Genomic DNA, 22,602 nt, shown 5'->3' with positions numbered 1-22,602 from the left:
ACAGACTGTAAGATGGTTATTTATTGATAAATTTTTTCTATTCCAGACACTAATGCCTTTTGAAATGTCAACAGCACAGATTTCTCCAAACCTTTCCATGTCACTTATCTAGAGGTGAGTGATGTAGGCAAGAAGAACAGGTATGGATCTTGAGTGGCAGAGTTTGTACTGTTGAGTTACTGATTAGCTAGCATTTCTCTTGGTGATGAAGTTACCAGTTCATTAGTGATTTTCTCCATTACTTTAGATATTATTGAGGTGAGAGCAATAGGTTGATAGTTTGATAGTAGACATTTCTTTTTTATTTTAGAATTGGCTTGCTTTTGTGCTGTGGGATGGATGGCAGCTGATTGTATTAAGGTGTAGAAATGATAAAGGATAGGTGTTCAGAACACCTCTCAAGTACAATTGTTGGGAGGGGGGGGGGCAGGGAAGAAATAAGCATAACAATCAGAAACTACTTTGATGTCTATGTTAACTCATGATAACCTTCTAGCAGAAGGCAGGAAGCATGCGCTGCATTGTTTCTGGTATAGTTTGAGCTAATTTGCCTTTCTTATCTCTGCAGGAGTTAGAAGAAAAGAATGATACCAGGAGTTCAACATAATCTTTAGGTGCCGTGGTATAGGATCATCTGGGTTAAAGGTGGAAGAAGAGATTGATGGGAGTTATACCTTTTATCAAGGGACCAGAATGCCATCTGTGCAATAGACAAGTCTTCTTCATTTAGCATTATGAGTTGGACTTATTTCAAGTTTCACTGTAGGCTGAGAATGAAACTGAAGTTTTTGTCTTAAGCCACTTGTAACATGTTTTTATTTATTCATTTAACATATTAGAAAATCAGGTTTGGATATTAGGCAGAATTTTGAATGGAGTGTAGAGGCCCTCATTCCAGCATGGATAATTTTTGTACTATCTCTGAGCATGTATCTGGATAAAGTGGCATAGAAAGAGGAGCAGAGGTTGTGGATGTTTGGCACTGTTCTAATGCCAAGAGGCACAAAGCAAAGAATGGCCAAGGGACATTCCATTAGAGAACTTCTGTGGGAATGTGGTTTGAATTACTGAGTGAGAAAAGAACTTGTTAAGAAAAGATCTGGAGGTGAAATAAAGCATGAGTTGTGTAATGAGTGGAGAGACTCTTGGACATGTCATACAGATAGTGTCCTATTTCTGTGCTGTAGTGTTGTTTCTACAGTGCTTCTCCAGGTGGAGAGACACTGTAATGCTATTTGTGTCATCCTGCGGAGCTACTTTGTTATATCCTTGCATCAAGGAGGCTCTGAACGTCTACAGTATATTTGGAATACCATTGAAGGATCACTCGCACTGCATGTTTAAAGTGTGAGACAGAAACAAGCTATTATATCTGCTTTGAGGACATGGCATCAACCTCTTCAGATCCCCAATAAGGAAGTTGGCAGTGTTTCACTGTGCACTGAAGGTCATCTACTACCTATTGGGTCTAGTTGCCATTTCCTCCAACCAGAAAAGTATCAGCTAACAGCAAGAATGCTCTCTGAGAAAGCCATAACCCCCTTTGGTGAAAAAAAGGTTCTACCCCAAGAAGGTAGAGATTGATGTACTCATAGGGACTGTATGTCGCACTTCACCAGTCCTAATAGTAAAGATGTCAGAAAAACAGCAAATTAACATGAGCAAATCTGGACACATTACTACAGTTCTTTTCTTAGAAGAATGCAACAGTGCAAATGAATTTCCCCCTACCTTTGGCAACAGTAGCATTGATATTCAGATCACTAGAAATATTACAGTATCCTATGAATTTTTCACACGACCTTGTTTATTTTAAAAAAAGTTTCATATATTTTTTATTTTTAATATTCACAAACAGTTTATATTCTTGCTAGTACTATTTCTGAAAATATAGTATACTGTAATATTTAAAATAAGCTTTAGTATAACATGGATATCTGGTTTGTAGATTTGTTTCAAGTATTTCTACATTAATTAAAAATTGTGATCCTTCAAGCTTAACTTCATTTTATATATTTATTGCTCTATTTCTTTTATTGTTATAGATGGTGATATAAATCACCTGTTCCATTTAAACAAGGTGCTTTGCATTTACAATCACACTAGCTTCACCTTACTATGAAAGCAAATTAGCATGACATACACTGTGCTTGATGACATTAGCAAAACTCCCTGTATGTACAGCAGGATATCTTTGCATTGCTGAATACTAACCTTTGGATGATCCTCTTAGACACCTGGAATGCATTGACTGCCAAGGAATTTCAAAGTAAAAAGTCAGCACATCATAAAGTTCAGCAACCTAGCAAAAAATTTACCACTGCCTCTAAGACTGCCCGAAAACATTGTTAACCTATTCACTACTATTCTCGAAGCAGACACCATCAACACCATCGCATCCACACACGTACCAACCAAAGATTTCATGATTCAAATTGAGTGGGGAATCTACAATCTTCCCACCAGTGACGCCAACAATGCTAATCTTGATATAGCCAACGTGCTGTCTCAGGCAAAACCTCAGATTTCACCTGTGACATGCCCAACAGAGAATATAAAGCCCTTCTACATCTCAAATATTAATCCTGAAAGTGGACAAGGGAAATGCTACTGTCATTCTAAGCTATAAAGATTATAATAAAAAAAAAATTGACCAACCTTCTTATAAACTGATCCACCTATAACCAACTAAATGATGACTGCACCTACACACAGATCACAACCATCTGCTTTCCTGGCCAGCAGATGTGACCAACAAACTAATACCTTACAATTTCACCTCCCCACCCCATATTTATGGACTTCCAAAAATCCATAAAGAGGATGTACCACTGCATCCAGTTGTAGATGGTATAGACTTGTACACCTACAAACTAGCCATTTAGCCAAACAAAAGTGTTTTCTCACACCACAGCAACACCTCGTCACATTAAAAAAAAAAAAAAAAAAAAAAAAAAAAAAAAAAACCACTTGGCTTATTTTAAATCCAGCTAAAACTCTATAAAACCAATTATACCTTCAGCAACGTATGGAGCCAAGACATGGAGACTCGGTCAGAAAGAAATACAGAAAATCAGAGTATTCGAAATGAAATGCTTAAGAAAAAGAAGACTAAAAAAATAATAAAAATAAGGTTAGAGCACAAAAGAAATGAGCAAGTTAGACATCAATTATAGCTGTGATATTTTCTCTATAGTTTAATTCTTAAACAGCCATTAAGATGGTGTGGACACCTCCAGAGAATGTCCTTTCAGAGATTACCAAATAGTCTTGAATGGAATTGTTGGAGTCAGACCAAAAAGAACTTGGTTGCGGTCTTTGAAGGAAAGGTTCCAGTTATCAAGCTTCAGAGAGATGACAGAAACGGCCAGAGATAGATAGATGGAAAGATTTTTCATAGGGGACTCAACCAACCCGTTATCTCATGGATGAGAAAGAAGATACAAGACCTCATGCTCCTCGACGCTGACCTGATGGTCAGTTGCAATGTCTCCTCCTTATTCACAAATGTCCTACTTGAGGACATTTTTGCTCTTATTCAAGCAGAATTTCTAACTGATATTTCAGCTCTGTTTCAGTTCACTATTAACTTGGGCGTTTTTCTCGCCAAAAAAAAAAAAAAAAAAAAAATTTTACAAAATAGAGGAAACAGTTATGGGTTCTCTTCTTTCTCTCTTCTGGCTAACTTTTTTATGGAGACATTTGAAAAGAATGGTCTAAATTCTTTTCCCCTTAAACCCACCATTTGGCTATGCTATTTGGACAATGTGTTTGCAATTTGGCCACATGGTGTTGGACACATTACACACTTTCTTGTCTCATTTGAACAACCAACATTCAAGGATCCAGTTTACAATCATATGGCTCACAGACCTTCATCTACAGAAAACCAATGCGTGCGCGCGCACACACACACAGGTACAGGGTGTTCGGGATAAATTTGACATATTTATAATTAATTATATTTTTCCGTAAGTTACATGTATTAACACACACTTCTCTTCATTTAAAAGTTTGGACCCTTCTTCATTCATATACAAGATGTCAGAAAGGATGGATAGCTGGAACCCACCTGAATCATGGAAGAGAATAACTTGTATCATGATGATTCGTGCCCGCCATCAAAATAAGGATATTACGACTGCTGCCCAATGCTCCCTGAATACAGTAAAAACAATCAGGCATGAACTAGAGACTTGCAATGGTGACTACGAGGATGTAGCAAGAAGAAAGATCCCTAGTAGACGATCTGATTGCGTTCGTACAGCAGAATTCCTCGCAAATCTGCAGGAACAGGTGTTGAAGAACCCTGGCATTGGAATTCGGGCTTTGTTCGTGGAGTTGCTAACTAGTCAAGCCCTGGATAACAAGGGTAGCCAATGGTAGGCCGTATGTATGGCAGCAGGATTCGGCCCCTTGCCACACCTCTGGGAAAAGTCAAAAATGGTTGTCTGAAAATTTCTACGACTTCACCAGTCCAAATGTTTGGCCTCCAAACTCCCCAGACCTTAACCCCATGGATTATTTTGTATGGGGCGCAGTTGAAAAAGACACCAATCGCACTTCCAGTAATACAAAAGCCCAGTTAATGGATAAAATTAAAACAGTTTTTGCGGCCCTTCCCAGGGAGACTGTAGCATCAGCTTGTTCGAAGTTCCGAAGCAGAATTGAAGCTGTGATCGATGCTAATGGTGGTTATTTTGAGTAAATCTTGTTGATAGTATTGTAATTAACTCTGCCTGTAATGTTTTTTTGTCAATTCATTAAATTTAATAGATACAAAGAAGATTTTCTTTTTCCTTACGAAACTGTCAAATTTATCCCGAACACCCTGTAAATACATCAATCAGCAGTCACATGTCCCCAACAACACGGAACTATAAAAATCTCAGTTCCCCAGGCAAAATTAATTTGCTCAGATAACACTGCACCCATCATAGAACTAGTTTACATGAAAAAAAAAAAAACACTTTTAGCTAATGACTACACCTTCCTCCAGATAAAAAAAAAATAATTCTAACAGCATGAATCCACTCCCCACCCCTTTCCAAATATGGATTACAGCAAATCCATTGCCATCCCTTATATTCATGGCATCTCAGAATAGGTGGTAAAGATTTTAAAAAAAGCATAATCTTGTGACTACTTATAAACTCCACAGAAAGTTGGCAACCCTTATCTGCTCCCACAAAAGACAAGATACAACACTGGATTTGGCTGGAGTGAACCAGGAACCCTGCAGCTGCAACCGTTCCTACTATGGCTGAAGAGGCAGGACGGCCAACATCCATATATCAGAGCACCAGCATTACACCCATTTCAACCACTATGGCCACTCAGGATTAACAGACCATGCTCTGGATACCAGTACAGGATCCATTGGAAAAAAAAGGTGCCTTACTCCACCAAAGCAAATTTAAATTTGGGAGGCTTTTCCTCAAATCTGCTGCAGCTCTTACCAACTATCTCAGCCTCAACAAATATGGTTGCATCGACCTCCTCTCATATAGGAAACCTTCATCTGTAGACAGTCAGTACAACAGCCAAGAACATCCAGTCAAAGTGAATAGGTGGCATAATTATAGGACTTTTGATCATCCTGTATCCTTTCTTTTCCATCATTGTTACTGAAGTGTGCCTGCATGCACGTGTGTGATACAGTGTATTCATATCTGTATTAATATCTGAAGATGACGATTTAACTTTGAAATATAGGAAGTAATAATTAAGAAACTTTAGTTATTTAGTCTATGTTGCAATTTCCTGAAACAACATGATGCATGAGAAGCAACATAAGCTTAAACATCAGGAATAAAATCTGAATACAAAACCGGGTATTTTTTTTTTTCCTATAATTTAATTAGAAGGATACAGAATTGCACAATGATTACAAATAACATAATCCAGTTATTCTTAAATGTTGTATTCAGTTTGTTACTTTGTACTTAAAAAAAAGTATTACTTAACAGGCTAGTCTTTGTAGTAGTTCAGTAGCTCATGACAAAAGGAAACATTAAGGGAGTTGCACCTTTTTCTAGGAAAGTGTTGAATGGGCTTGCCAGAAGTTGCCACAAGTGAAATGAATTTAAGAAATATTGGCATATTTTGTTTATAACTTAGAGCTCCTGTGACAAGTCTGCACTCCATGGAGATGCATGTAATGGTATTCATATTTTGCAATGTTGAACCTATAAACTAGCAAAAAAAGCTGGTGATTTCAAGAGTTTAGATACATTATTGCTTGCATATTTTATTTTCAGTCATATGTGCAAAATTTTAGCATTTATAAATATTGTACATTTCACTGAAACTTTCTACATTGACAATGTCATTTATGTTGCATTGACTACTTATAAATCAAACATTGTTGCTTTATATTTGCATTCTGTGAGCATTTTCGAAGGTAGTGAGGGACTCTCAGGCAAAAAGAACAAGTTACCTATGCTTTCTATCTTTTATTTAATAAAATTGATTAAAAGACCACTGAGTTGAATAAGTTTCATCTAAGTTTATTTTGAACTGCTAGGAGCTTAGGGCTTCTTTCAGTTCCTTTCAAAAAATAAAATAATTTTTTTTTTTTACAGTTGGTGTATAACATTTTTTATATCATGAATAGAATTTTTAAATTTCAAATGCATTTGAAAAGTCTTATTTTATTTTTTTCTGTAGGCTGAATGGAAAGATGAGCGTGACTTTCATTTAGCTGAAAGCATCCTTCTAAAAATGGGAAATATTTTTCAAATTCAGGTAATGTGTTTTTACATTGTTTTGGTTGGTAATGTTTCTTTTAATGTTGTTTTTCTTAATGTTAATGTTATTCTTTGTTCAATAATTTCTAGATTGTAACTGAAAATAAACCATCATATATTACTGAAATAGACAGCCAAAGGCTTATTTATCATACATGTCCTCTAGAAGATGAGCTTTACATTATGAAAATACTAAGGAAAGTGATCTGGAGCTTACTCCACCTTTACTACGAGTTGCCCACAAGGTTGCTTATGCTTGCATCCCCCGAAATGTTTAGTTTCTATATATTCGGCATGAAACTCTTGTAGTTTCTATATTCGGCTATGAAATAATGTTGGATTCAATATCCACTTAATTTGTATCTTCTTCTTGAGTATTCTGCAATTCAGCAGGTTCTTTTTTAGTAGCAGAAACTTTCCTTCCACTCTTTTCTGTTCTGAGCCTTCTCTTTCAAGGTTGTGCACCTGTCTCCATTCAGCATGTCATCTAGCATTGTTTTCCTTACTCTTCCTCTGGGTCTTTTTCTGTCTATTTTTCCTTCGATGGCATCTCTGATGATTCCATTCACTCTCAGAATATGTCCAATCCAGTTTCCTTTGTTTCTTTTTATCCTCCTTAACAGACTTCTTTCTTCTTCTACTCTTTTTAAGACCGCTTCATTAGTTATTTTATCTGTCCATTTGATTTTTTCCATCCTTCTCCAAATCCACATTTCAAAGCTTTCCAAAATCTTAATTTCTTCTTGCTTCAATGTCCAAGTTTCAGCTGCATGGAAAGCAACACTCCACACATAACATTTTATTAGTCTTTTCTTTAGGTTTCTGTCCATTTTACTTCTGAATAAATTCCATTTTCTATGAAGGCATCTCTTCCCATCGCTATTCTTGCTTTTATGTCACTTTTACATCTTCCAATAACACTTTGTAGATATTTAAATGTTCTTTACTTGATTCCATTTTTCCCCATTTATTCTGATATCCATATTTGCCTCTTTCCTTGCTATTTTCATTACCTTTGTTTTTCTGATGTTAATTTTCATTCCATAATTGATACAGGATTCATGAATTATATTTGTATCATCATGTATTATATTTGCAGTGTTTTTTAGTTTGTTTTATTGCTTGTTTGCCGAGGTCTGGAGAGTCATTTTGCTTTTTATTGTAGAATTAATGCCGATAAGAAAAAAAAACTAAAACTGTTCAAACGACTCTTGATAACGTCTTTTGATAAAAAAATTGCAGTAAATAATGTAGGTACAAGTACTGTATTTATTAAACATTTACTTTGCATTCATTTTTTATCTTTCCTAAAACAGTACCATATAAAACGAATTATTAATACAGTAATTGATCATGGATGAATTGTAATTTTTACCATTGATTATTAGATTTGATTAATGCGATTTTTATGTACGCGGCAACATCGAGGGATTAATTAACCGCGTTAATCAAGGGATACCTGTTTTTTTGTATACTTTAGATCTGTGGTGGTGAACCTTTTTATGTGTGCATGCCAAAAATTTACCAATCGAATTGCTGACGTGCCAGGCAGTTTTTAACAGGAAAAAAATTAATAAAAAATTAATTTAACTTAATTTATTTATAAATTATAATATTTTATAAATTATTTATAATATTATTCAGTGTAAAATTGATTATTGTATTGTTAAATTGATTTTAATGATGTTGGTTTAAAAAAAAAGGTAGTGAGAAAAATATTTATGCATTGTAACTCGCCATCGAAATTAGCTGAGCAGGGGAAGCAGCAGAAGGATGTCAACTTGTCGGCAAAATGCTTGCCATATTTATTCGAAAATAACTCGCCCTCATGTATAATTTGCATCCCTGATTTTACTTTACAAAAAAAGACATTAAAAAGTTTTGCATATACCTCGCACACAAAAAATGTTTCAACATGTTCACTTTGAGGCGATAGTAACTTGCTCTTCATGGTTAGCAACACGCCCTCCCCAACAGCCATTATACTGTAGATGCAAGAAAAACAAGTAGTTTTATTGTATCCCTGAATAAGGTATAGAGCCTTTTGCAGTCTGTGTAATATATTTCTCAACAAATAGTGCAATTACAGACAGCTGGAATAAAAACGACGCTAACTAATGAATCGCATGTCCCCTCTCTCAGAAACTATGCTGTATAGACTCGAGCAAAATCATATGTTGCACAGGAAATACAGCATCTAACTAAAAACTATTGCCCAATTTTTCAATTACATGAAATAAGTGTTTGTTTTATTGCATTTGAAATTCTTGATGTCATTATGACAGATCACAAAGGCTAACGTCAAATAAAATTCTACCACAAATTGAAATATGCCATATAATGCATGTGTGAATTTATCCCCTGCCAGCTCAAATCTAAACAAGCAGCAAAAAATTCAACCAAGGGTTGAAACTTTATGTGAGTTGAGCCTGCCGGTAATGAGAAGTTCCGTCAGAATGATAAACGACACCCCGTCTTGAATGTCTTAAAACTAAGAAATATATAGTGAATGTTGTTATGACAGTTTTCAGATGTTATGGAATTCGGTTGAAGAGAATTAGCATTTCAACTGAACAATTCTAGGTTGCCTTTGTCTTTGGGTCATGTAATCTTTTGTTAATATCCCACTAATCATATGGGTCTTCATAACTGCTCTCTGTGTAAAACAAAATTTAACTTGTACGTATTGTAACAATTAAAAAAAAGGTTGAATAATTTATAAGCGTATAAAAGGATATCACCTGTGAAGGTCAGAACATTGGGAAATTAAAGTAATTATTCCTACCATGGCTATAGTCTCCTTAATTTTACTGAAATCAATCTATTAACATTTTTTGAGAAGGTTGGGGGGGGGGGGGTTCATGGAAAAGTTGGTTCACTATGTTTGGAATTGAACTGTGTGTGGATGTTGACCAGTGGCTACTTGTTTTCTTACATGATAAGAGGAAAGCAGTTCAATGGAGCAGTGTCCATGAAAGTTTCTATAAATAAGATATAATGCAGAAACAGAGCACCTATGAGAAAGTAACTGTGAGAGAGGGTTTACATGATAGGCAGATTACCGTCTTCTGTACACAGAAGAGGGTAATCTGCCAGTAGGGAAGTTGGAATAGAATTCGAACACATCTTAGAATAAAGTTTGGTTGTACTTGGCAGGACCGTCGCCAGATTACATAGCACCCCAAGGCAAACAATTAAATATCGCCCCTGATGAATTATATGACAAAAGTATAAAAAGATTACATGAGTCCAGAGCAAAGATAGGACAAGAACACAAAAATGGATGAATCAGCTATAAGAGGAATTTTAAGCAAAGCTGCTGAATACAAAGAGAAAGGTAAAAATGGATTCTGCTAAGCACTGACCTTATTAAATCAAAAGCATTAAGTCTCTTTGCAACCTTGAAAGAAAAGGCTATCAATGAAGAAGAATTCCATGCTAGTGCTTGCAGCTTTGCCTAATCACAGGCGAAGCTGCAAGTGCAGATAAAGGAAGTGGCCGCAAATTATCGAGAGATTTTGAAGAAATTGTGGAAGAAGAGGCTATTGTGACCAACAAATATTTAATGTAGATGAAACCGGCATTTTTTTTTTTTGGAAACGAATGCCTTCCATGACAATTAAATATTGCCCCTGATGAATTATATGACAAAAGTATAAGAAAATCTCCAATTGCTATTTTGTTTTTATTACAAGAGAAACATTAATGCAAAATGATTACATAATAATATTAATTAAATGTTTGCTCTACGGGGGATATCGCACAATAAAACTGTTTATAAACTCTTCTAAATTTAAATTATAAGCTATGTCAGCCTCTGTCGAAATAGCTGCTAGACCAACCAATCTTTCTTGGGTCATTGCTGTTTGCAAATAATTTTTAATCAGTTTAAGCTTGAAAAACCTTCTTTCCACACTCGATATGCTAACAATTTGTGTTAGTGTACCAAACTTGTTATTGAATTGTTAGCGTAGCGATGGTGCTTACTGCAATATGGCTGAATGAGCAGTCTTATTAAGCCACATCGTGAGGCAAACTGCCTCTATGCTACACCCAGTCAACGGTACTGGTACTTGGGATGTGTGAAGTGTTAGGAGTTGAGCGGTGTTTAGAACAATAAAAGAACAATAAAAATACCAAGTTTTTTTGAAAGCTGAAGAAGCTATGTCACGATAAGCTGGATGTGAAAGTCAGCCCACAAGGTATGGATGGTACGGAAAGATCTTGATTGGAAATTGGGAGTTATCAGAAGTAAGAGGGAGTAAACTTTCTTCCAAGTAATATGGCAGGACTATATTTGATGGTGTTAAAATTTATTGATCATCTTTATCCCACTTTGGTTACTGTGAGATTTCCTTGAATAAAAAGGAATATAGAGTATCCAGAATTCATGAAGAACAAAGAGTCTTGCAAGTTTCTCCTTTAGAACATCTGCTGTTGCTGTATTCATCCTGTTAGCTGAAATCTAGGATTTAAAAAAAAAAAAAAAAAACTGATTTATTTCACATAATAGGTATCTAAGTTAATTTTATTTTTATTTATTTCATAACAGTATGTATTTACTAGTGCATAAAATCATTTTTAGACACACCTGCTTTATAATCTTCCAATAATACAATGGTTGTAACAAGAATTATGCTCAGACTGAAAAAGAGACTAAATATTGTCATATTTTAGTTACAGTTGCTGATAATCATCACGTATAACAATATCTAAAATGAACCCTTCTTCCAGAAAAGAACAATGGTTGTATAATGGGTAGATTAAAAAAAAGTAAATTTATTCATTTTCAGTCTTTTTCCACATTAACTGAAGAACATCTTAGTAGTTTAGAATTTTTTTTTTTTAATATAGTGTATGGCAGAATTCTAGAACTGACATTTCCTTAGTTTCATGTCACTAACAGTAAGCTGTTAAGGAAAAGTTGTAACCATAGTATTCAACACTAAATATGAGGCTAATCTTCTTGAATGGCAAGCCATATCAAGTAAAGTGATGTGGGCAAATATCAGAATGGGAAACTGGACAGTGAGACTTATTTGTGCCTATGGCCCCACAAAAGGTTCCACTAAAGTAGAAGTGAAGGAATTTTTTGAGGCTTTATAGAAAGAATTGACACAGTGAAAATGAAAAGTTGGTCCTTGTTGGGGATCTAAATAACACAGTAGGAAATGATTGTCAGACATACTTTAAAATATTTTGGGAAAATTTTAAGAAAACAGCAGAGCCAATAATGGCAAATACTTGTTGAATTTCTGCTCAGTACATGGACTGTTTATTACTAACACAATGTTCCAACATAAAAATGTGCACAAATTTACATGAAGAGGAAAGGAATAAGAAAAGTCTCATTGACTACATTATTATTGATAGTGATGTTTTCTCAGGATACCACAGTGTACAGAGGATTTGAAATTGGAAGTGATCACCATTTAGTCTTGAGCAGGATAAAATTGAATTGCATATTAAAAAGAAGAACATGTAAGATAGTTTTAAGGTAAATAAAAGTTGTTGAGCAGCTCTCAGATGTGAACTCTAGATAAAAATACAAAAACGTTATTCAAGAAAAAATAAAACAGTTTGAGAACAGGAATCAAACTTTGGAGATTCAGTGGCTAGCCCTGAAGAAAACATTGATTCAGCCAGGTTGTTTGCAAGGATAGAAAAATCAGAACTCCATGGTGGATACATGAAGTTAAAGAGGCAGTGAAGGAAAAGAAAAAAGCATATCAAAAGTTCCTGGCAAATAAGTTGGCTTATGATTTTAGAGAATACAGACTAATGTAATGGAAGCAAATGAAATATAAGAATGAAACCGTATGGCTCTTTTTTTTTTTTTGTAATTAAGAATGGTCCATTTTACAGTTTCTGTTCCACCATAAAAACAAAAAAAAGGTATATAAATGCAAGTGAGCAGAGCTTGTGCAAGATGTTTTATGCCATATATATTTAATTTCATTTTGTTATCTTAAAGTAATGACCCTTGACTTTTTTGTTATATGGTGTAATTATTGTGTGTGCACGCACGCTCAATGTAATATAATATGTAATACATAAACTTATGCTAAACTTAGTTACTGTAAATGCTAAATAAATCTTTGAAGGGTTCTCTTCTGATTATTATGTGATTACTTGATCATCTGCAAAAAGCATTGTTTACTGTTTTATGTTGATTAATGTTTATTTATGGATTTATTATAGATTTCCACTCCATATTGAATTCCTTGATTACTTTCTATTCCTGCTGTTGTGTATTCATTGATTGTAAGTGTCTAGTGATTCTGATATTTGTTTCTGCAAGTATAACTTGCAAGCTTTTTTTGTTTTTCTCCTAAAGCTTTTTACTATTTCAGCATTTCGATTTTTTTTTTAATCTCTAGATCTTTGTTCTTGTCCCAAGAACCTCTTTTGCTGTTTAGATAAACATAAATAAAATTTTTAAAAAAATTTAATTAAAAAATTTATTTATTTATTCATATGGAGTTTCCTCCCTTTTCTCCCCTGTCCCTATTGGGGCGAGTTGAGCCCCCTCATGGGGGGTTAAGTATTTATGGCTGTAGATCCGTGTTCATGGGGCCGGTTTGCCTGCTTGCGGGATGAAAAATCCCAGGTAAACTGGGGGGGGGGGGGCTGCTGTCCACGCCCAAGACTGGCTAACTTGGCTATGGCTAAGGAAGATCTTTAAGCTCCTCACTTCGGCGACGGGAATCGAACCCAGGACACTCCTTCCCCAGGCATATGGTTGCAAAGAAGCGTATAGTCACTAGGCTAAAACATTACTTTGTCAGAAGAGAGAGATTTGAAATGAGCACTGAGTCATAGTATTGATATGCATTTTTAATACTGCCATCTTGGAGTAGGTAAGCGTTGTAGCTTTTGTTTTTCTCTTCATTAGACTCATGATTTTTATGATTTCTATCTCGCTTGCATTTGCTAGCTTTGAGGATTTGAGATCATTTTTTGAATGATCTGAATATATATAATTACCTGCACAAACTGCTGTTGCCTATAAAGTTAGCTTTTTTGTTAATGATTATATGGGCCATTACTGATTGTTGTCCCCTTGTGTTCTGTGTATTTTTTGTTTCATAGAAAAATGTGTTTGTGATATTTAATTCATAAAAGGATATGAAATCTGTTTATCACCGTTTTGATTTAAATGCCATGCTCCATATCTGTCTATAATCTGTGATATACTTTGGTTCCTCGCTATAGTTAGTCTCCAGCAACTATCAAATATTTTTTATTGGTGCCTCATCAGGTTTTCTAAATTATTGTAAAATATTTCACTTTGTTTTGTTTTTACCTTCTCTTGGAGCATATATTCCCATTACTGTTAGCTTCTTTCATTAATAAACATGTTGCTCTTAATTCTGGTCTTCTATTTTTGATCTGTTGTTATATCTACACCATACCTTGTTCTTTTAATCTGCTGGATACCACTGTCTATCATTACATAATCTTCGATTTTTATAGTTCCCTATAGTGATTTTTGTAGGGAACTATAAAAATGGAAGATACCCAAAACTATCTCTCACCCCTAAAGTAACTCAGTATAGAAAGTTTTTCCGTTTGGTTATATAATTGCCCCAGTCCTGAAAATACTTCAGGTGCCAACTTTATTTGCTTAAACTTGAATAAAGAATTAAACGAAGTATATAATTTCTTGGTATCTTTAATTTATTTATAACTTCAGTATTCTTCCTCCCCTCTTTTTATTTTTAATATAGAGTTCATTCTTTAACATTACTTGTATATTGTACACACACACACACACACACACACACACACACACACACACACACACACACACATATATATATAATTTTTTAGTATGATTTAGGTTTCTGTTTAAAAACAAACAAACTTGATTTTACTCCAGTTTATCCTTTAATTCTGGTCTCATGATATTCTGTTATTCCCATATTTTTGTTCTTGCCTCATGTTTTTTACTATATTTTTGTGTATCATTTCCACATTGGTTTTATTTATTATTATTTCCATATTATGAATTCATCCACTATCTTTTCCCATTATTTTTTGTACTGAGTATCCCTTTAATTTTTAATAGTTTATTCCACAATCCTTACATAATTTTAAATTTCACATTTTTGAAGAAAATGTTTTTTTTTTTCACATGTTTGAAGAAAGTCATTAAAATGATTTTCTTCAAACAAAGCATCATAATCCTAAAGCAATAACTGCAAATTAATTTATTTCAAATGATTCTGTTGATTCAGAAGAGTTAATACTACAAAGGTAGGCTGGTGATATTATATCATTCTCATTAAATAATGAAATAATGCCTTCCTTTCAGTAACTTAATATGAAGCAACTGTAACTTAAAACCAGTTAGTTATTGTTAGGGGCTTCATAATGGGTGAAGGAGGTTAATTATTGATTTTTATAGATAAATTTAAGGAGCTAGATGAACCATGGGTTCAGAACACAACTGTTTTTTTAGTTAATACTGCTATATTTATCTTTCTCTTTTAACTGTTTAAGTTCTGTTTTCTTAGTTAAGTCCTTAACATTCCAAGTGTGGTGATATTTAATATTTCTGTTACAGGGTAAATACAACAATTGGTTAACCATTAATAATATGCATCACAAACTAAAAGAATATTATCAAACAGAATAATCACTTTTGATGTTTGCTAAGAAGGACAACCTTTCAAAGTTGTAGAATTAAGGAGATTATTCAGATTTAAATTTGGCTATAGCTGAACTTTCTTTGAGCAGACATTCATATTTAAAACTGCTTCTATGAATTAGGCACACCTTATTCCAAAGGATATTTGTGGTCATTCCTAACCTCACATTGTACAAGACCAGGTTTAAGGTAGTACAAGAATGTAGTATGCATGTTCATTAATTCTCTTTTTTATTCTTACTGGCCAGTCTATTCCAGAGTATGCTAATTACACTCAAAAGTAATATGATAAATACGAGATAGAAATAGGGGCAAAAGTTTATCTTTTTGACAAAATATTAGAAATATTGTTGATTAGAAAATATGCAGCAATTAGGTGCAACTCCAACATTCTGCTGTTAGGTTCTTCTGTGATTCCTGTAATTTATGGAATAAGGAAAAGCAGAATTTTCAGAGTCCAATATTCATTGAATGTGATGCTGTTTGTTGCCATTTGATTCCATTAATGATTGGAAGGAGAGAAATCTCTTGATGTAAAGATGAGCAAGTGTTGTGCATTGTTTTAACTAAAGTCTGTGGTTGACAAGTTAAGAGGATGAATGAGTAAAGAGGATTCATATGAACAGTGAGCTCTCCATGAATAAGATTTATGGATGTAGTGTTGAGTAAATGTAAGAATATAGTTCACCTTCAAGAGGCCAAATAGAAAAATATATTATCTGCTTAGACCTAGAAGGAGAGTTGAGAATGAATGTGGCAGTAACATGAAGCTAAAGACTATACCCATAAAAAAAAAATCTAAATGTCAACTGAGGATAAAACTATGACTGCACTAGTAAGAAACTTGAATGCATACACCTTGAGAAAGAACATGCATGTTTACTCCCAAGCATGTCCAGAGAAGGATTGAGGAGAATGATTCAAAAGATGAAAATAGAGAACATTCTATATGAGGAAGTGAAGAGATTCCCTCCCTCTCTCACACACACACATATCACTCACCAAAACTCAAAAGCAATATAAGCACAACAAAACTGTGTATATACACTTAAATATATCATCATCATCATCATCAAATTCCTGCCATGTACCCTCAAGGGGTGTACAGGATATGATAGTAATACATGAAAAATTTACATCATTACTAACTTCCTATCTACAATTTTCCTCCTAATCAGTCAGTTACTTGTCAAGACTCCAATATTATCAGATCTTATATTTCTATCATCACTGGCACATTGTACCGTATCAATCCACCTATATCTTGGTCTTCCTCTGGGTCGTTTTCCTGCCAACATGGCAGAGAACACTTGTTTTTGCTAATCTTTCCTCGCCCATTCTGTTTAAGTGACCATACCACCTGAGATCAGCTCTGCTAATGCATTCCTGGATGCCGACAATCTCAAGTTCTTTCCTAATATTCTCGTTTTTAATATGATATTGCCATTAATGCCATCTGTTCACGCCTCTAATCTTTCTCAGGACTCTCGTATCTGCGGTCTCTAGTCTTTGGTCAAGTGTTTTACTTCTGACCCACCTCTCAGATCCATAAGTTAAAACTGGTTTGAACACTGTCTTCTATACAGCTAATTTAGTGTTCCAACTAATTTCTCTCTTATTCCATATGAATTTATTCAATTCACTTCCTACCATACCAGCTTTGTTGATTCTGTTGTCTATTTCCATATTTAATTTACCATCTTCACTAAAAATCGTGTCTAAGTAGCTGAAATGTTTTACTTGTTCCACAGGTTCTCCATTTACAACATTTGCATTTTCAACGATTCTACCTATTTTCATTGTCTTTGTCTTTTTAATGCTGACCTTCATACCATATCTATTACAACAGTTATTCAATTTAGTCAGGGAATCTTGCAAACTTGTAGCGGATTTATTCAGAAGTATAACATTGTCCGCATAAAGCTAAGAGCTGACATTAACATCTCCAATTCTGATATCATGGTTAATACCACTTTCCTTCATGATGTGATCCATATAGTAATGAATAACAGAGGGGATAATGTACATCCTTGTCTCACATGAGATTTAACATTAAACCATCTTCCTGTACATCCTTCAATTCTAACTGCTGACTTACAACTCAAATACAGACTAAGTATTGCTTGATATAATGCCCCATTGACACCATATAACTGTAGCGTATTGAATAGCTTCTCTCTTGGCACCTTGTCATATACATTTTCCAGATCGACAAAACTTAAATACAGATCGTTGTTATATTCCCATGCTTTCTCGACTATTTGTTGTAAAGTGAAGATCTGATCCTGACACCTCTATTTGGCCTGAATCCAGCTTGTTCTTCACCAAGCTTTTCTTCCACAATTCTTCTCAACCATTTCTCAAGTATACTTGCCAGGAACACTCAGTAGGGAAATACCTCTGTAATTCTCACATTCAATTTTATTTCCCTCTTTATATATGGGTACTATGAGAGCTCTACTCCAATCATCGGGAATTCGTACCTCTGTCCAGGCTTTCTGAACTATGCAGTGCAGCCACTGTAAGACTTCTATACCACCATACTTCAGCATTTCTGGTAGAATATCATCTACTCCTGCTGCCTTTCCATTTCCAAATTCAAGCCTTTGATGGCTTTTTCTACTTCAAGTATGGATATGTATTCTTGACTGTATGCCTGTCGAGTGTGTTTTACCACTTTGCTATCACTGTTTGTTTCATTTAGCAGTTTTTCAAAGTAATTACTCCATACTTCAAGGATATCTTTTTCTCCTGTTTTCATTTCACCTTTATCATCTCTAATTCCTTTTACAGCACTCTTTCCTCAATTCCTAAGCTTCTTCAACAACCTCCAGAATATTTTGCCATCTTCTTGATATTTATTTTCTATATTCTTGCCAAAGTCCTCCCATGACTTTTGTTTAGCTAGTTTTACACAATGTTTTGCTTTCTTACATTTGTCTCTGTATTCTCTAAGAGCAAAAGCTGACTTATTTGCCAGGAACTTTTAATATGATTTCTTCTTTTCCTTCACTGCCTCTTTAACTCCCTGTGTCCACCATGGAGTTCTGATTTTTCTATCCTTGCAGACAACCTCCCCACATGCCTCTCTGGCTGAATCAATCGGGGTTTTCTTCAAGGCTTGGTTCCTGTTTTCAAACTCTTTCATTTTTTCTTCAATAATCTTTGTGTATGTTAGTCTACAGTTCACATCTGAGAGCTGCTCAACTTTTATTCGCTTTAAAACTTTCTTACATGTTATTCTTTTCAATATGAAATTCAATTTTATCCTGCTCAAGACTAAATAGTGATCGCTTCCAATTTCAAATCCTCTATACACTCTGGTGTCCTGCACCAGGGAGAAAACATCACTATCAACAATAACATAGTCAATGAGACTTTTCTTATTCCTTGCCTGTTCTTTCCATGTGAATTTGTGCACATTTTTATGTTGGAACATGGTGTTAGTAATAACCAGTCCATGTCCTGAGCAGAAATCCAACAGGTATTTGCTATTATTATTAGCCTTGCTCTTTTCTCCAAATTTTCCCAAAACATTTTTGTATGTCTGATAATCATTTCCTACTCTGCTATTCAGATCCCCAACAAGGACCAACTTTTCCTTTTTCATTGTGTCAGTTGCTTTTTCTAAAGCATCAAAAAATTTCTCCACTTCTACTGTAGTAGAACCTTCTGTGGGACCATAGGCACAAATAAGTCTCATTGTCCAGTTCCCCATTCTCATATTTGCCCATATCACTCTACTTGAGACTGCCTGCCATTCAAGAAGATTAGCCTTGTATTTTGTGTTGAATAATATGGCTACTCCTTCTTTTCCTTGATTGTCATTGCCTGAATATAACATTTTGTATTTACTGCTCAGAAAGATCTTACCAGTTTTTGTCTTTTTTGTTTCAGTCACCCCTATTATGTCGATCTGGTACTTATCTAATTCCTCAGCTAGCTCCGTTTCTTTGCCATTCAGGCTTCTTATGTTGATAGTACCAATCTTTAACTCTGGTGATGTTGTGTTGGGGTGTGTTTTCAGATTTGTTCCAGTAACTGACTTTTTGCTGTTCGTCCTGGTTTCCTGGCAAAAACAACGGGAACCTTGTTTAACGATGCCCCAGCCGGCATGAAATTTTGTCATGTTGTACCATCATTTTTTATTTTGGTTTAACCAATAAGAATACAATTTGGTCAGCTAAATCCCAAATTGCCAGCCCATCCTCGTTCATTCAGTATCCAGGTAGATACCCAACAAGGTGCACCACGAGAAGGTGAGGATTGGACATTAGGTCAGAAGCCCTGGTCGGTTCTCTGCATTCCTTTAAAGACTATGTGGAGGTCTCTTGTCAGTTATATAGTTTTGACCCTTAAGCAACCCACTATATCTGTTTAAATATATCTATTTTAAAAATGATAAAATACGATAGATTTTGTTGTGACTTTCACCCATGAAAAGTAAACCTGTAGCATATTAGAACCATAGGTAGGATAAGGATTTTTCTATTTATATTTTATATATTTTTTGGATTTTTCATATTTATTTTACATCATCCAGAAATCCTGCTTTGGAGATCAAAAATTAAACTTTTTAAAGCAAATTCAGGCTTCCAACAAGTAGGACAGTGGTCTTGCACTAGTGATAATATTCATCTCCCACTTGAAGACCATCACAATCATTCATGCATATAGCAGGATTCCAACCAGTAGCCTCTTTGTTGCAGAGTTGCTATGCTAACCATGCAACCAACCAAGCCAGTTATTTATTCTTAGTAAAATATAATTTGCAGCAATCTTTAGTGTTTGCAGTTATGTCTCTTGGACCAACAAACATTGCCGACTTCTTGCATAGAGTAAGTGCCCTTAAATATTGAATATAATGAGTTAACTGATAAACTATTATTATATTTTAACCATTCTTAATATCTGGAACTCAGGACTAGGGCTTGATCTTCTCAGATGTTAGGCAGGTCTTGTATTTTCTTAATAGAAGTACTTTAAAGTGGAGTGAGATGCTATCCACTTTATTATCTATCCACAGATAGATAATAAACCACTCATCTACCTTATCAGGATTATCATTTAAAAATGAACGGTAGGATTGTTTATCCTGAGAAAAGACATGAAATGAAAATTGGAATGGTATGTGTACCAAGCAGCAGTATTGTTTGGATTGAAAAACTTTAATCTACTACTACAGATTAAATAAGTGTGTAAAAGAATGTTTTACGACAAATAGTTGAAAAATCATGGGAACATAACAAAGATCTATATTTAAGTTTTGTCGATCCAGAAAAGGCATATGACAAGGTGCCAAGAGAGAAGCTATTCAATACACTACAGTTATATTGTGTCAATGGGGCATCATATCAAGCACTACTTAGTCTTTATTTTTGTGTTGTACTGTCGTGACGACTCCTTTCTGTCGTGTTCTAAATCTATCTAGTTTCAAGTCACTTTTATGAATAATACAACTAATTACGAAATGATCACCGATCCAAAAGTAGGGAAATTTATATTTATACTGCGCCACCCTATTCTTAGATTAGTCTATATAAATAGTAGGATCAGTTCTAAATTAAGTTAGCAGTCATCTCATTAGGCCGAATCATCTATTATCATTTTTACTTGGGGTTCCCGCAAGATTCGAATGTTTATGAACGGTGCAATAATAAGGAATTCAGGCAAACACAATATTTGGATCAACAAAATAAAACATTTAATATATGATATGGTTAACAAATACAAGAACTCTATTTTAAAATGGAACTATACAATTAACTTAACACTTCTTCTTAGGTCACTGATGCTAATTCAATGTTCTAACTTTCATATACTATTCACAGTCTCAAAAACACAAATCTTCTTATCTCAAGTTAATATAACAATTTCACATCTTATTCAGTCTTCACAAATCTATCAGCTCAATGTTTATATTCACAGCAGGCAATAAACTACGTAAGCTATATTCCAAGCAAATATATTCCCGGACCTTGAGCATCGGAGGTATATTACAGTTAATGCTAGAATAGAGAAACTTATACAACTACTCTTACCAGACAAATTCTTCAATACATCAAATCATTGAGAGAGCACTTATGAATTAACTTAATTAACATTAGCGGAACACACATAACAAATATTCTCCATAGTTTAAACTGTATTATTGTAAGTCGCACTTCACTATTCCAAACAACAGTAATTAGGTACTAATATCTTTTCCTGTTCACTTTTCTCCAAGTAATCAATATAACCTTTTCCTAGGGCAACATAGAATTTAATCGTAATCCAGATTAACAAGAACTAATCAGAATTTTCGCATTGACTGTCCAGTTTCCTTTTATCTGATTACGGCATCAACCTTTCTTCATAACAACAGCAGATTTCGCTTATGACATTAAACTTTGTTTCACTACTTATAGGTTCACTTCCGAACACTATACTCATAAATTTCTGCCCTGAGGATTATATAATCTTGGTTCCGCAAAACTCTCTCCTCCTTCTTAATAATAATTCTTCTCTATCTTTCTATCTTATCTATGACCTTCCCTCTTCTCTCTATATCCTTCTCTATAATATCTTTCTCTATGACCTTCACTCCCCCCTTACGTTCGAACGCCACGCTCTACTCCACTCGTGGTTGTTTACGCGTGCGTCTCCATGACAACAGACTGCACGTAAACATTTCGCTAATGTAATGTATGGTCTATTATTATTCATGAGTGATTACATAACATTAAATATTTCACAAATAAAAACAACAGAATATTTAAGCTACTTTTTTAACTTTTTGATTACGTATACAGTTAAATATAAATTAACACTTTACGTTACACCATATATATTTAGTTATACAAAATTCTAAACATATTATTATTTTATAAACTAATAATAGGTCAGGTTTTGAATAAATTTTTAATTAGTAATTCTTATTTAAAGAATAATAAACAATTTTATATAAACCATGATTAATATTTAATAAGCAATGTTAAATGTGAATGAAAAATAATAAATTACATAACATGGCTTCATTCACAATTTAACAGTACATCAGCAATTAGAATTGAAGGAAGTACAGGAAGATGGTTTAATGTTAAATCTGGTGTCAGACAAGGATGTACATTATCCCCTCTGTTATTCATTATCTATATGGATCACATTATGAAGGAAAGTGGTATTAAACCTGATAACAAAATTGGAGATGTTAATGTCAGC

The 22,602-nt window shown here is 34.4% G+C and overlaps 1 protein-coding gene across 2 annotated transcripts in view; it reads left to right on the top strand.

Annotated features, from left to right (window-relative positions):
- Positions 1-22,602, top strand: part of Fpps (Farnesyl pyrophosphate synthase) — a 194,834-nt gene that overhangs the window by 147,910 nt on the left and 24,322 nt on the right. For both annotated transcript variants that reach the window (XM_090410087.1, XM_090410086.1), the window contains one exon: positions 6,670-6,747. In XM_090410087.1, coding sequence (XP_090266213.1) covers positions 6,670-6,747 — 78 coding nt within the window. The remainder of the gene's footprint in view (positions 1-6,669; positions 6,748-22,602) is intronic.

This window comes from Typopeltis vanoorti, chromosome 20 (genome assembly GCF_054136105.1).
Source record: "Typopeltis vanoorti isolate ZY-2024b chromosome 20, IOZ_Tvanoo_1.0, whole genome shotgun sequence".
Lineage (NCBI taxonomy): Eukaryota > Metazoa > Arthropoda > Arachnida > Uropygi > Thelyphonidae > Typopeltis > Typopeltis vanoorti.
Note: the sequence above shows the minus strand (reverse complement) of the source record. Positions and strands in the feature narration are given on the sequence as shown.